This window comes from Odontesthes bonariensis, chromosome 5, assembly GCF_027942865.1.
Source record: "Odontesthes bonariensis isolate fOdoBon6 chromosome 5, fOdoBon6.hap1, whole genome shotgun sequence".
NCBI classification, from domain to species: Eukaryota; Metazoa; Chordata; class Actinopteri; order Atheriniformes; family Atherinopsidae; genus Odontesthes; species Odontesthes bonariensis.
In genome coordinates this window covers 7,502,956-7,519,876 of record NC_134510.1, presented here as the reverse complement: position 1 = coordinate 7,519,876, position 16,921 = coordinate 7,502,956, and the positions used below count along the sequence as shown (strand labels likewise).

At 40.4% G+C, this 16,921-nt stretch overlaps 1 protein-coding gene across 2 annotated transcripts in view; it reads left to right on the top strand.

Moving 5' to 3' along the window:
* taf2 (TAF2 RNA polymerase II, TATA box binding protein (TBP)-associated factor) overlaps positions 1-16,473 on the top strand; it is a 41,913-nt gene extending 25,440 nt beyond the window's left edge. For both annotated transcript variants that reach the window (XM_075464724.1, XM_075464727.1), the window contains exons 22-28: positions 2,055-2,194; positions 2,815-2,884; positions 3,157-3,266; positions 9,705-9,934; positions 10,987-11,151; positions 11,356-11,458; positions 15,202-16,473. In XM_075464724.1, the coding sequence (XP_075320839.1) occupies positions 2,055-2,194; positions 2,815-2,884; positions 3,157-3,266; positions 9,705-9,934; positions 10,987-11,151; positions 11,356-11,458; positions 15,202-15,497 (1,114 nt within the window). In that variant the 3' untranslated portion in view covers positions 15,498-16,473. The remainder of the gene's footprint in view (positions 1-2,054; positions 2,195-2,814; positions 2,885-3,156; positions 3,267-9,704; positions 9,935-10,986; positions 11,152-11,355; positions 11,459-15,201) is intronic.
* The last annotated feature ends 448 nt before the right edge of the window (positions 16,474-16,921 follow it).

Sequence of the window (16,921 nt, the reverse complement as noted above, 5' to 3'; positions counted from 1 at the left end):
AAGCTTTAAATCTTGTGGACACATTTTCTTAGAGTGATTTTATCTTCTACCACTGGGGCCATTCATCCTCTCAGGAACATAGCTTCAAGTGTACATGTGATGGGTTCTATCACAGTAACTCGTCAGTATAATAAGGAAGTGTTTTTCACCCCACAAAGAAAAATAAAACATATATTTGACTTTAATCCTATTTACACAATAGGTACAGAATTTTAACTGTGAGGAGTTCTGTGGCCAAACACAGTGTTAAGGGTGTTGCTTCCATTTGGAAAGAATCAAACGCCTTGCAAGGAGTGTAGTGAAAGCTCCATCAGCTTTATTTGGTAGAATATCACAGGACTTCACCTTCACTTAAAGGGATAGTTCGCCTCTTTTGACATGAAGCTGTATGACATCCCATATTAGCAATATCATTTATGAACATTGACTTACCCCCTGCTGCGTCCTGTGAGCCGAGTTCCAGCCTCGTTTTGGCATTGACAAAGGGAGTCCGGCTAGTTGTCATACAGCTTCATGTCAAAAGAGGCGAACTATCCCTTTAAAGCAAAACGATCCCAAACAGGGTCAGGGTCAAGTTGTATGCCGAACATCTCAGTAAAAGATATCTGGACAAATAAGGGAAAGTTGGGCATCGCCAAAACACATGTAATAAATCTGCTGGCTGGCCTCTACATCGGGGGCATGATGGTTCATTGTTTGGATCAATATTTTGCAATCTAGGAATAGTTAAATGAGCTCTGTGTACTACTTTCGACTGTCACAAGGAAACATTGTTACAACATTTTGATCGAGACCTGTTTGAAATGCACCAGTAGGAAAGTTGAATTAGTCATATCAGTCCTCTGCATTAAATGTACCAATTAACCTGATAAGAGTTACTAGTTAATAGTAACTAGTTGCTCGTTACTATTATGTGATTGTAGAGAAATGCATATCATCAAGCATAAAATACAAAATATTATTGTTCTTATTTGGAAAGCTTTCTGTTCACTCAGTGTAGAAATATCACTTAAAAATTAGGGCTGGGCAACGATTAACATTTTTAATCTAATTAATCACATGATTTCCCTGATTAATCACGATTAATCGCATTTGTACGCAAAATCCAAAAATGAATTCAAAAGTAGTGTATAGCTTTTAGCATTTAGTTTTATTTTAAATGTGCTGCCATATGAATGAAAGTGCCAAAACATTTGTTGTGCAAACACACTTTTAACATCAGCATCTTTCTGTAGTTTTTATGTAGAAGCCTCGCTCCACTGTCGGTTTCCTTGAATGACTTGCTGCTATCAGTTGTGTGTTTTGCCTTTAAGTGATATTTTAGACTGGAACTACTACGGTGATAAGACGATTCAACTTGGCGGTGTTTACAGATGACTTTGATTCTGTCGACTCCGCCGTCTGGAAGAACTTTAAAATGAAAATGGCCGAGTAAAAGTTCCGTACCCTTCTCCATGTTTGGTGGATCCGCCAATAACTTTCTTTTCTGGTTCAGCAGCAGACAGCTACAGACTTTTACAACATAAAAGCCTGTGAGCAACAGACTTTTACAATAATAAAATAAATAATAAAACAAGGGTGGGTAGTGGGTTGAGCAGGCGCCCCATCTACAGAGGCTATGGTCCTCGCTGCAGCTGGCCCCGGTCGAGTTCTTCAACGGACGGTCCTGTGCTGCATGTCGTTCCCCCTCTCTCTGCCCCCTGCTTCCTGTCTCTCTGAACTTTCCTATCCATTAAAGGCACAAAAGCCCCCCCAAATTTTTATTTTGTAATTTTTGTAAAAAGATTTTTTTATATAAATAAAAACCTGCGTTAATGCGCGATAAAAATATTTATCGACGTTAGATAATTAACGAATTAACTCGCCCAGCCCTACTTAAAAGTATTCTTTTTTTTACGTGCTTGTTGGATTATCACAGCGGGCAGATTGCTGAAGGCTGTAGAACTTTCATTTTCATATTTAATTGTTATTTAGGCTAGGAAAGTAATTTTTTGTTGGCGATCTTTCTAAATTGATCTGACACAGCTGGAGTAACATGTGTCCTCTCTCTGCAGCTGTCTGAGAGCTATTCGTCAGCTACAGCGGAATGGTCATATTCCCAGTGACCCGTCACTCTTTAAGTCCTACGCTGAGTACGGACACTTTGTAGATGTTCGTGTCGCTGCGCTGGAAGCTTTGATCGACTACACTAGAGGTATGACGCATGAAACAGTGGCTCACTGTTTATATGATTTTCTAGCATTGAACTAAAGCTAAAAAATGGATACATACTACTATGGCTCTCACATCTGATACAATCCTTGTTTTTAGAGCTTTTTTTCAGTTAAAACTCTTTTGGGTGCTAATGTGGGTCACGGTTAGGATACCAAGAAGTGTAGAATTACTCCACAAATCAATTGTTTGAACACTGTTTGGTTATACTTGTTATATTTAGGCACGTTTTTTGCATGAACATAATGTTCCAAGGCAAGGCATCTTTATTTATATAGCACATTTCATACCACAGCAACTCAATGTTCTTTTTACATAAAGACGAAGCATTTAAAACAAACAGCATAAAGCAGCATAAAAACAAGCAATTTAAAGAGAATAAAAAAATAGAATAAAAATTAAAACGCACAGTTAAAAGCAATCAAAGAAGAGGGGAAAAAGAAAAATATAAAACAATTAAGAGGATTTATAGCATTATGCTTTAAAATTATTTAAAGGAACTCAACCATAAGCACACCGAAAGAGAAATGTTTTAACCTGTTTTTAACCATAATGTCCTTTTTTCTCTCTTTTTGTTTAATATCTTTTCTTTGTTTTCTGCAGTTGAAAGGAACTCAGCAGAACTGCAATGGCTGCTCAACATGGCTCAAAATGACCCTGTTCCCCATGTCAGGTCAGCTAACACCACACATACGTCTAGTTTCCTCACAAAGTGTGCATCCATGCGAGAAGAGAAGCTGGAAATATATTGCAGAGAGCCGGGGTGTGATGCTCATTAAAGGGAAATATATTTACAACACAGAAGTACAAAAAATGGAATATAAATGTTGATAAATACATGTATTTATCAAACAATTACAGAACTTCTATGTTTTCCATTATTATATAATTAGTGTTGATAGACAGACAGTCAACATGTGTCTTTTCTTTTTGTTGTCCAACCAGACATATGATCCTGGGTCTGCTCTGTAAGAACCCGCCGTTCACTAAGACGGCCGACTCAGCTCTGTGTAATGAAGCTCTGGTTGATCAGCTGTGGAAGCTAATGAACTCAGGTGACACACACACACACACACACTACCTGCACTGTTAATACGAGACAAGATTTCAAATCCAAATCCTTCATGGAATTAAACCTTGGAAGTTTTGAATAATTGCAAAGACTGAACTTTGTTCGGTCGTTAGCTGGTTTTGGACAAGAAGTCAGTCAGTCATACTGCAGTTGGCCTGCTCTGTTAATGCTGACAAACTGTTGTTCTAACCTAACAATGAGCTGAGATCCAAAAGGGCAGCCGTGGATGTGAATGTCTGCCCACCGCTCCAGTGTATGGCATCTGTATCTATGAGTGTGTGACCATTTGCATGTGTGTGTATGCATGTATGTATGCATGACAATAAATCTGATCTTAATCTTAATGTTGAGGGACTGTGGTGATGGAGTGAGACAGCTGGGAACAGCACATGACTTTTTCAACTACTCAATGCAAATGGTGATGACCAGCTAGAGTTTACTCTTACCTTGTTCTCTTGTTGTAATTCATGGCAAATTCAAATTATTATTTTTTTTTAAATTTAGAACAACTTGAGAATAAAATAACTATGGAATGACCTTGTAATTTACATTTTTAAAACGCTTTCCAAATATACATATGAAATATAGGAAACATGGCTCCATCTAAAAAGCTGTCAGTGGAACATTGGAAAGAGTTATAAAACTCAGCTAAACCCAGTCAGCTGTGTCCGAAATTTTGAGCAAGAACAAACAAAATGGGATGATTGTAAAAGGGTCAACCAAGGAAGAGTCGGGACAGAAAACTCAAAGCAACTTTTATAGTTCTTGATAGGGGTTGTGATATTTCAGGTTGGACGAGGAGTCTGTGGCTAGTTATGACACAACCATCCATGTCTCTTAAAGGGATAGCTCGCCTCGTTTTGGGGTTGACGAAGGTAGTCCGGCTAGTTAGCTGGGGTTTAAAAAATAAAGCGTTTTGCTTCTCAAAACAATATGAGTTCAAAAGAGTAATACATTTGCATCACAAAATCGTTATCCAGGAAAAAGTCAGACCTCACAATCGCTTGGCGCTATTTTCTCTCCCTTCGTATCACTGCCTACTGCCGCCTGCCGACAGCTGCGCCTGTTTCACGGTGTTTACTGCTCGGTCTGCACTTCGGTCTGCACGGTCTAAACCGTGAAACAGGCGTGGCTGTCGGCAGGCAGAAGGAGAAGTTTGCGGTTTCGAACACAGCCTCCTTTAGTGTGGGCGGCTGTAGCTCAGGGGGAAGAGCAGTCGCCCACCAATCGGAAGTTGTGGTTCGACTCTGGCTTCGCCGAGCCACATGTGGAAGCGTCCTTGGGCAAGAGACTGAACGGTGTATGCGTGTGTGTGAGTGGAAAGCACATAGTTATAGACTAAGACGTGCTCTAATGGTGAATTGAGTGGTCAGTTACATTAGAAAAGCACGATACAAGTACAGTCAATTTAGTGTTCTTTTTGCCAATTTGCAAAGTTGATATTTGATAGTTGATATTTAAGGATGTTAGTCACTTGCTCCATTGTTGCTATACCAAATTTGCTTTCACCCACAGATGTGTATGTTTCTTTGAAATGCTAAATTCTAAACTCAAGTTTTCCCCGTGCATGTGTGGATCCTCTCCCGGTTTAGTCTCTTTGTTGTTCCTGTTTGACCTCAGTGCAGATTTTGATACCACTGACCATAGCAGCTTGTTGCATAGACTTGAAAATGTTATTGGGATCACGGGTACTGCTATGGCCTGGTTTAGGTCACATCTATCTAACAGATTCTATTTTGTACATGCAAATGGCGTGTCCTCTCCTCATACCAGTCTGTTATTGTGTTCCACAAGGTTCTTGAATGGACCAATTCTATTCTCCTTACACATGCTACCTTTGGGCAGTATCATTTGGAAACACAGTATAAATTTGACACCCAGCTGTATCCATCAATGAAATCTGGTGATACAAATTCAGGCAATACAGAGGTAATAGTTATCAGTCCTGAAAACCTTAGAGAGACTCTGTACAGCAATATAATTTCTCTTGATGGCATTGCCTTGGCTTGTAGTTCTACTGTGAGGAACCTTGGAGTCAGTTTTGTCTTGATTTAGTTTTTACCTTGTAAAGCACTTTGGGTTAAAAAGATGCTATGTCAATAAAGTTGAAGTTGAAATGCCTTCTGAAGTAACTATATAGCTCGACAGTTTCTTCCTGAAGCTCTCAGGTCCAAAGACAACAACTTCGGTTTGGTCTGAATTTAGCAGCAGAAACATGTGGTCATCCTGGTCTTTAAATATTTGAGACATGCTTGTAGTCTAACTAACTGGCTGGTTTTATTAGGCATTAACATTTGTGGGTTTTTAAAAACATTTTTTTAATGTATATTTGTGATATTTAAATCATCAGAGGTGTGTTGCCAGAGGTCTGACAAGTTGTACATAGTTGCCAAGAAATGCCTCCGTTAGAGCGACTTTAGTGGTGAAATGTATTTTTAGTAAGTGACTGTGTTGAGGAATATTAGCCTCTGTACATCGGACACCAGCTTAAGAATTTGAGTCACCTGGCTCACCCACATCGACAAGTGTGCTAACAAAATGTCCAAATTGAGACCACCAGACACTGAATCAATCGTCCGCCATTTACTTTATTATCTCCATCTTTACTCTTTTTCTCTGGTAGCTGTCCTCTGCCTTAAAAGGTGCTATATCAATAAAGTTGGGTTTAGTTGAGTTCCCTCCGGGTATTCCAACTTCGTGCCACCTTCCAAAAACATGCTTGTCAGGTTAATTGACCCTTGGAGTGAGTGAGCGTGCACGGTTGTGTGTCTCATTTGTCTCTGTGTGGCCCCATGATGGACTGGTGACCCGTCCAGGGTGTACCCATCGTGCATCTGGTGCACCGCTTACTCTTGCTACCATTTGCCCAGCTGAGTGAAGCTTATGTTAAGTGTAAAAAAAAAAAACAAAAAAAAACAACACCACACAAACAAACAAACAAAAGATCAGGTAGACCGTCATCTTACACGACAGCTCCACATTTCGGATTAAGATCACACATTAAATCAGCTGATGATCTCTATTTAAAATATTTTTCAGTATTCTGAAGAAGGAAATGCATGTCGCATACTGCTCCCACAGACCAGCATTTATTGCCAACTTGAGCACAAACTTTAAAAATGAAACACTTGTAAGGAGCTGCGATAAGCGTGTTGCATACTTGTATTTAAGGGGGAAATGTGCGTCTCACGGTAGCGTTTGATCAGAAGGAATCAGCTAATCAGTAAAAGTTAGTACATCCAACTATGTTGTCGGCCCATAGCAAGAACTGCCTTTTCACTACAGTGGACGTGACTTTCAGAAACGACACTTGTGTAGTTCATTGGTTGTGACACCAATGTATCAACCACTTATTCAGTAGATATTCAGCTCAATGCATTCATATTTATTCCATCTAATCGGTATTCTTGATAAATGTTTTGGAAATAAACGAACAATTTAGAAAAAACCGACTGTCTTTTATTTTGAGACAAGAGATTAAATTGTGGCATCTATGTTTAAAAAAAAAAAAAAACAGTTTGAATAGTTAATTATTTTTTTTTTATCCTCAAAGCAGTACTTTGTGATATTTTTGGACTAAAACTTTGATCATTTTAGCGTATTTTCTGTTTATAAAAATTGAGTAATTTATCAATAATGCAGTCAAGATACAAAATGTGTTCAAATAAAAATCACCTGTGGGATCACCTGTGCTACTAGTGGGGGGGAAAAAAGGTAGTGTTGACCTCTGGTCTGGACACTCATTCCCATTGAATCTACCACACACTTTCACTGTGCCTTTGTGTGGTTCTGTGAGTCAACAGAACATCCCCTACACCTACTACAGCTACCCTACCTCTAACAGTTACTTCATTATGTGTTGTTTTTGTGTTCGTTTTAAAGTAACCATTTCCTCTTGAACAAACTCTCCCCATGTAGAACAGAGGGTCGCAACAGGAGCATTGTAGTTGGGAGCATCTAGTTTGGCAGTTTTAATGCTGCGCTGCAAACTGTGATACCCTGAGAAAGGTTGTCCATTAGACTTTATAGTGAAATATGGGATCTTAAAAAGCTGCACATCTTCCTTAACTCTGTCCAAGTTATTCAGTTTACTAAATGTGGACTGTAAGTTGTAAACATCTCAAGGATAAATAGAGTTAACAGAATGCAGCTCTTTAGATGCTTCTTCAGCACAAACTGACTTATGTAATTACAGTTTATTAGAAAATGGCCAGGGAGAAAGCATGAACTAAACTCAGCTGGAGTGACATCTAAGGCCTGATCTTATCTGACCTGCAAAGATTAAAATAACGTGACCCACCAGCCATTTCTGCTCTTATCGGACTCGCAACAGAATCAGCAACTGACTGACATCTTCCCAGATGTGATATAATACCCCAAATATTCCCAGAGATTAAAGTAATACCTGAAGAAGAGCTCTCTCCATTTTCTTCTTGTGGATGTCCACCACAGTAGCTACTGGCTCTCTGTTTAGCTCTGTTCCACAGGTACAACTAATGTAAAAACTGTAGGTGGAATTGGTATGGTGAGTTTCTAAAATGATGTGAGAAACAAGTATTTTGCATTGAAAAGTTGCCATCAAAAGCTTCCACGACTGAATATGGAGCCTTTCACTCATAAGACTTTATAAATGTATTGTTGAAAGAAGGGCTATTATGTTGATTTCTTGTCAACATTGGTTTTCCCATGTTTTGTAGTCTTTTCCAGAGAAAAGATAAGTTCTTTGATGGGCATCCATTTTTTTGCTTTACTCAGACACTGATGCATTTTCCTTACTATTGTGTGAGTATTTTAGTGCTACCACCCAAATGAAAATGACCTCAATGACACCTAAGGCTGCAGAAGAAATTCTTCAACCTTTGTGTACGTCCTCTTCGTTGGCATTCAGTGGTTCCATTAAAAGCATGCAAGGTTCCTTTAGAGTACACGATGGCATAAAGCAAGGCCATTTGGTGTGCCTATTAACTACTTCCCCTCATGCTTATGGTCATGTAGATCTGAGATGGTTCATTTTCTTGTCAGATACAGTAAGAGCTAAAGAACTTGGGTATGAGGAACCATTATGTTCTAATTGAAGAGACTGGCTAAATGTGTGATTCAGGTTAGATAAGTTTCCAGTCTTTCTGTCATTATTCTATGACCGTTTCCATCTTTCATTAACTGAAAAAGGGTCTACTTTGTGGTGAAGCGCCTCCTGCGCACAAAGTTCTGCCTTCGATTGTGTCCTCGGGTTTCATTATTTTTCTTTCAGGGGGTCCTATGTGCCTTTCAGCTACCTAACCAGGTCATAAAATTGTAGTCTGCCAGTCCAAATACCCTCCACCTCAAAAGCCAAATACAAGTATATGTTCACAGCTTCAGATTCCTGATGACCAGCATGTTATTTATTTTTGTGATTTACAAGCAAGGAGGATGGACAGACATGCTGGTGATTATTATTTCCACTGAACTCCTATTTGTTGGCCATGTTTCTGTGGTGAGCTCCTGGACAGTGCTGCCATTCTAAATACATAGTGACCAGTGTGGTAGCCTTAAACACTGTTATTAAGATGTGCTAGTTGTTGTGGTCCCCTCCTCTGCATTCTCTAGACCCCCAAGTGTTAAACACACACACACTCTCACTCAATATTTCACCAGCTGAAGGTCAATTCTTTACGAAAACAACCCAAAACACTTTCCGTAGCTGGTCTGAATTTATTTCAACCGTCTTTCTAAAGCCACAGTCTGCCCCCCCCCATTGTTCGGCGCCTGGTCTTTGGATTGTCAGCTTCAGCAAGATTTGATGTTTGATTCATTCCAAGTCCAACTACTCAAATGACTCGCATAATGATGCATTCAGTTGTGTGACTGACAGTTGATAGTCTTCTGTTTATTTGTGGTTGTATTGTCCAAGATTATCCAGTTGGATATGTTGTTGAAGAGCACAGAGTTTAAGACTAATTGCTGGCGGTTACTTTATAAAAAGCTCTGTGTATCGTTGCTATATCTGCCAGCTAAACTGCTGTTAGCTTCTGTGAATGGCTTAATTGCCTCCCGACATAGAGCTGGGACAAAATTAATAATATGGAGCCACTTTTTCTTTATTCCAAGATGTTCAGTGTTGCATTTGCAAAAAAAATGATAAGTAAATGAGCTTGAGAGAGATTTTCATATGAAGTTACTTACACACCAACTCCCAACCACTCACAGAGCAGGGCCATCTCTTTTGGACAGAAACTGTCAGATTGGTCAGCCAATGTCTTTGTCTCATCCAGCTCACATTAGTAGCTGTTTGTTTTGCGGGTGAGGGGATTTCACCATGTGTTGTTTATCTTGTCATTGCACATATATACCAGTTACAAAGTGACAGAATGAGCCTTACAACCCATTAAATCACAGCAGAGTGACACCTCTCTGGCTCTTTTCCTGTCCCTTTTTCCAGGTACCTCCCATGACTGGCGGCTGCGCTGCGACGCTGTGAATCTTTACTACACATTGTTTGGTCTGACTCGGCCCTCATGCCTGCCTCTACCAGAGCTGGGTCTGGTACTCAACCTGAAGGAGAAGAAAGCTGTCCTTAACCCCACCATCAAGCCTGAGCTGGGAGTTAGCGCTGTCATGGACTCACCTGCCAGTATTGGCATCCATGGCGTGGGGATGAGCTACACAACTGTAAGTGGTCATTTAACAGTCGGATCACAAAAACTAGTATTGAGAGGAGGCTCGGAGGACACTTGCATCTCCAGTAACAGAGTAATGTATTCTAATAAGTCACAATGTTGGTTTAATGTGCCACTTTTCATTGGTTATTATGGCAGTGATGAGGTAAGCAGCAGGCTTCTTGGTATTTGTATCCTTTACTTTGATTATCTGATTTATACAGATGACACATCCAAAGGAAGACACATGCTCCATAAAAGCTGTTTTTTCTCAGATTGGATCTATGTGATTATGGCTACTACAGGTTAGTGCTGCCAACAGAAGGCAGCTAAAGCTCAGGAGAAAGAGCAGTCATCTGCCAGTTGGTTGTTGGTTTTGACTCCTGCTCCGCATGTCAAATTGTCTTGTGGCAAGACACAGAACCCGAAGTTGCCTTCGATGCAGCTATCGGTGTGTAAATGTGTATGATGGAGAAAAAAGTCTTAGAAGTGCTGTATGAGTGTGCGTGAATGTGGCTTGTAGTGTGAAAGCACTCTGAGTGGTCAAATACACTAAGAGGCACGATATAAGTACAATTCATTTGCCAGTTAACAGCATTTGACTGTACCTCATCCTCAGGATCAGAAAATAACACCATCGTGCTGTTTTGTTCTACGGCTGACCAGCACACTGGTGATAGTTTCTCAGTAATAGAAAATTATTTTTGATAATTATGCTTAAAATGAAATGTTCTCAATATTTTAATGTTCACAATGTGACTGTTGTAAACACAAAACACTGAGATTAAAAGATGCTGAAGACAAAAACCAGCCCAGCTACTTTCTCAAGATCACTTTGATTTGTATATATTGTTTTTTTTTATTGAGGCTGCTGAATTTGCACATTGCACATATTGTATTCATTTACTTATGTTATTTTATGTTAGCTTTTTTTAAATTTTATTTAATTTTACTTTAGTACTTTCCCTCTTGTACCTTAACTGTTGCACAGCAGTTTCCCTCGGGATAAATGAAGCTTTTTGAATCTTGAATAATCCTGCTTAATAAGGTGTCTTTGTGTGTTAGATGGATGAAGAGCCAGATCCTGTTTCACTGGGTGTGTGTGGGGTCGGGCAGCCCCCCCAGGGGCTGAAGAGGAAGGCTGAGACCCCACTGGGGTCTCCTCCAGAGCCAGGACAGGTGCTGCAGCAACAGGATGATGATGGAAGAGGGGGACGCTACAAGATCAGGGTGAGACACTGCTTTGCCAACATGCTTCCTTTTAAGTTGTGGTTTTTATTCAGACCCTAACTGTAGACTGTTTTATTGCTAACATCTGCAATGTTTTGTTATGAAACAACTGTTGTCCACAGACAATTTGATTCTACTGGAAAATAAGACGAGTCATTTTCATTTCTTTCTAAAGTGTTATAAATTACTTGTGTTCTGTTCCAGTTCAACACAATGGAAGAGGAAGATATTGATATGGAGACGGTTCATGATAGTCAGGCATTCATTCATCACCATCTCAACTTGTTAGAGAGGCCCTCTACGCCAGGTACGCGCACACACACACACACACACACGCCCACATGCACACACACACACAATCTTGTCTTCGTGTTGGGACTCTTCAATGATATATTACATTCTGTAGCATACTACCCTCAGCTCTATGTTAATATTGAACAGAATCTTCAATCTAAAATTTAATGATTGACACAGAAGGCCAGTCTACACACTGACTGTAAAAACATTCCATTCAATTCAGTTTATTTATATAGCACCAAATCACAACAAATGTCATCTTGAGGCACTTCAATGAATACAGTCCAATTCATTGTAATCATAATCCTAGCAAATCCAATTGATTAAATTCAAAATTAGTCCAATTCATATAGAGCCAGATCAAAAACAATTTCCCAAGGAAACCAACAGATTGCACCGAAACTTCTCCTCGGTCCAATCTCCCGTCCTGAGCATGCCTGAGGTGACTGTGGAGAGAAACGGTAAGAAACCTCTGGAAGAAACCTCTGGCAGAACCAGACTCAGGAAGGGTGGCCATCTGCCTCGACCAGCTGGGGTTTGAGAAGACAGAAAAGAGGGGACAACAAACACCGTAAAACCATTCAAAGGATACCTGTTGGAACAGGGAAACACATGTTAATGACCACAATAATGCCAAATGTTCACAATGTCATATGAGGAAATAAAAGGGGGGTAAAAAGAGCAGAGTGAGGAGAGGTGCATCACAGGAGGCCCCCCAGCAGTCTAGACCTATAGCAGCTTAACTATGGGATGTTTCAGGGTCACCTGAGCCATCCCCAACTATAAGCTTTATAAAAAAGGTTTTAAGTTTAAAGTAAAGTTTTAAGCCTAGTCTTAAAGTTAGAGAGCATGTCTAGTTCCTCAACCCAAACTGGCAGCTGTTTTGGATTACTGATAATTCTTTATTATTGGGCTGTCCCACAAATTTTCTGAAACCCACCAGCTGATCCAAACTGCAGTTTATGGTTCCTAGGGTTTCTAAAAGTAGAATGGGAGGCAGAGCCTTCAGTTGTCAATTCAATTGATTGATTGATTAATTGGTAGTCTAACCAGCTCATTGGTTTCATCTGGTTTCATAGATAAGTATAGTTGAGTATCATCAGCATAGCAATGGAAATTTAAGCCATGCTGTCTAATACTGTTACCTAATGGAAGCATGTGTAAAGTGAAAAGAATCGGTCCAAGCACAGAACCCTGGGGAACTCCATGACTTACTCTGGTGTGTGAGGAAGATTCTTCATTTACAAGAACAAACTGAAATCTATCAGATAAATATGACTTAAACCAGCCTAATGGAGTTCCTTTAATCCCAATAACATGTTCAAGTCTGTGTAATAAGATACTGTGATCGACCGTATCAAATGCAGCACTGAGATCCAACAGGACAAGCACAGACAGGAGTCCGCTAAGGGAGATTGGATATAGGTCGATAATTAGCTAACACTCCTGAATCAAGAGTAGGTTTTTTTAAGTAAAGGTTTAATTACAGCAACCTTAAAAGTCTGAGGCACACATCCTGTCAACAGGAGTAAAGTTAAGGTAGCTGTCGTCTGCCATATCTGCACATGGCAGTGAAGAAAAGGATGATGGAATTAATTCTTTAAATCTGGTTACAGCATCCTCTGATAGACACCTTCTATACGTAAATTTCTTCTCAGAAACTGTGTAGTCAAGTAATGTAAACTCAAAGGTTATCAAAAAATGGTCAAATAAGACCGGCTTATGAGGGAACACCGTTAACTGTTCACGGGAAGCCGCAGAGAAGTGTGTAAGACTACAACTCTGCATCCTGGTCTTAACCCTGGGTTGTCATGTTTTAGGGGGACAAATAAATTCGTCCATATTTCTAGAAATGAGAGCTGCTCCTTCCAAAGTGGGATGGATGCCGTCTCTCCTCATCAGACCATGTTTTCTCCAGAAAGATAGCCAATTATCTTTGAAGCCCACATTTGCTAACCTAGAGAACCAGACACACGGCTAAAAAGTGAAAATAAACACCAAAGATCTATAGGAGTGAGCGTTAGAATAGAACAAGTACGCGATAGAGTTAACTATGAAACGATGTGTAACTAATTAGAAGAAATTGAGTGATTTTTATGAATCCAACAGGAGCAAGAAGTTCCACAGAACACAAACAAGGAAGTGATGCAATACGTCTTACCGCAAAGCATCAGTGTCCATCAGGACAAGCACCTATCGGACATGTATCTGTTACAACAAAACTGATGCAAGAACACAAAAAGGGACCAGGTCTAGATGAAAAACCACTCCACTTGAAGCTTGCCAAACTAGGACTCGATCATTCAGAGAACCTGAACACTGGAGTTCAGAGAACACTGGAGTTTCTGGAGTTTTCCTGTTCAAAGCACCTCAGACCAGGTTTACTTTTACATCCCCATACTCAAAGAACACTGAGGTCCACCAACCACATGCTCTTGCATATCATAAGATCTGATCAGAAAAACTGAGGTAATTGTACCTTTTCAGTGGCTGCCCCTGAGCAAACAGAAGCAGCCTCTGTGTGTGCTGGCACACATCACTCAGTGGGGTTACATGGCACTGAAAGGATCAGATAATTGGCTAAATTACAATAAGATTGAGTTAATAAGTGCATGTAGACCCTTAATCTGACCAGAAATTGGATCGAATCGAGTTACTCGCGATCGGAAAGTCAAATTAAACGTGTTTGCAGATGGTGAAGCACGTGGTGAATTAGACTTTGTGTTCTGCGCATGCTCAAGATTTTTTCCCAGAGTCGGGAACCAGAAGTCGGAAGAGACGATATTACTGTTGTTGTCGCTGTCAGAAAGAAACAACGTGATGGAGAATGCGCCGTTGTGCATCGCGTTTGTGCAACAAGCAGCTCATCACAAACGAAATATAGAGGGACGTAGCTTCATCTTGCTCTTCATTCGCCATTTTCTCGAATGCCTGAGTTTGGTGTTGAAGGGGTCAACCGGAAGTGGCTCTATTAGCAATAGTTGAAATGGGTACAGCGCCACCTATCGTACCGGAGTATGACATGCTTTGTGCCTCTGATCCCATTCATTCACCGCCATATATCCAATATCCAATTAATTACCCTTGCTCAGCTCATTCTTATTATAATGTAGCCAATTATCCGATCCTTTCAGTGCCATGTGACCCCACTGAGTGGGTGCAGTTGGTAGGAGCTTCGTATTCGGCGATGCTGGCTCTCTGTTACAGGCACATCAGTTCTACCTTGAAGGGGAATGTATTGGAATGGCTTGTGGAGCAACTTACAGATTCATAGAACTGCTCAGACCATAGAAACTTTTAAGATGCCGTTGAAGCGCAGCTACTTCTTATTTGGCATTCAATTCAGGCAGCGCTTGACACTGTGTTTGCATTGAACACTCTTTACTTCTTTTAGTCTGTGTTTTATTGATCACCCATTTCAATTTCACAGTGTTTTTATGGGAGGTTATTTTACTGCCCTGTTGTGCAGACCATTTTTTGGGAAACGTGTTTTGAAATTGCTGTACTTGTGAAATTGACATTTATTTATCTATTTCATAAATTCTGAGGATGCATACTGTGCCATATAACAAACTTCTATCAGTCAGTATCACAGGAAGTATTTTCCACTTCTATTTTCCATTTCTCCTTTCACATAATTTGTCAAATTTGTGTGTTTATTTTTGGACAAAGATGCACAACAGTTCCTTTTTCTGGCTCATATCTGAATGCGTTTGATCTTTGCTAACGCACACATCCTCTTCCTCGTCTCAGGTAAAGAGCCACCATTAGTCGAACAGGCCCTGCTCTCCATGCCTGCCACACCGTTGCCCTCCTTCTCCAAAGAGACCACCTCCTCGTCTTCTAAGCACGGAGGTGACCACAGCCATCACCACCACCACCACCATGAGCACAAGAAGAAGAAGAAAAAGCACAAGCACAAACACAAGCATAAGCACAAACACGAAAGCAAGGACAAGGAGAAGGAACGAGACCGGGACAACTCGCACGTCTACAGCAACAGCCCAGCCAGCGGCCGGTCCCTGCGCTCGCCCTCCCTGTCCGACTGAGGAGCTGGAGCGAAGGGTTCAGCTTCCTGCAGGGTTAGCTTCTGTCCCACAGGAGGACACAGACACATGTATGTTTCCATGTTCATTAGAATAGTCTAGTTTTCATTATTCTGCAGTATTTTCTGACCAGTGTGGACAGAATGGCTGTTATTTGAGTTTAATCATCAGAGAGATGAACAGAACCGACAGTGCATGTTGGCTCGCAGGAGAAGCAAACTTAACTGAGGCTGAAGCATCATTAAGTCGAACCTTCAAAGACTTCTCTGTGTCCTCGCACACGGACCCGGCAGTGGAGCGTCTCAGGCATGCAGCCACATACACTTCTCTCCACAAACAGTCAAATACAGTCTCAGCCAGGCTCGTGCACTTTTCTCCGTGCAGAGACACCACTCTGGTGTGCCTCATGCCCACAGTTCAACCCCAACATTCAGTGAGCGGCTTCTGGTGGCAAACACGATGGATAGTGGTGAGGATTATGTGGGCTCAACCTCTGGTGAGCCTCATGCTCACAGAATGGAATCAAACTGTAACCAACTAAAACCCCAATAATACCTGTGTTTTTTTAAAAATACTTTTGTTTCCAGTTGTCATCATTGATATAAGAGGCCTTCGTGTCAGCAAATTATTTGAACTAGCTTGGGTCCAGATCCGTTCCTGTCTCTGGCTGATTTTACTCTGGCAGAGTTTCTTAGCTTTAATTAGGTGGTTTTAAACAATGAGAAGAACCAGCAGAATTCAATATTCATCCCACAGAGATTTATTCTTGGAACTTTAGACTTTTGTGTGTTTGGAGGTTGTGAACAAACTGTTGCTTAAATGTTGAAATCCTATCACTCTGCTGCTTGTAGTAAAGCTACAAGACAATTGTTGCAGAAAACACCCGTCATGGGGATGCATTGTCATTTATGTGTATAATATTTTCTATTTCGCAGTTTTGGTTTCTAAATATATAATAGATTGTGAGATAAATCAATAAGATCTCCTGTTCTATTTTTGTACAGAAGGCAAATGTATTTATGCTTTGTCAAATATTTTGGTTGTCACATTTGAGCTTCATAGAAGTCTGGTTTCTCACGAGGCTTTCCAATAACCCACTTAAAGAGCATTCTCCTTCTGATTCCAGGTCCAGTAAGTAGCTTCAATAAAAAGACCCAACTGTGTCAGCTGCAGGTCTCCTCTGCAGTAGAAGGTGCTGTTGGAGTTATTTTTATTGTTTCGCTGACAGTATGGGTGTTGGTGATCGTTGTCACTGCAATCAATTTTTTTTTTTAAACTTTCTTTTATTTGAGAGAATGAGCATTGATCAGAGTTATTCAACATAAATATAATTCTTATTCCCCCCCACCCCACCATGCTGCCTATACAAAAAAAAAGCTCAATAATAAAAATAAACATAGCGAGTGAAAAGTACACCCCAAATGTTA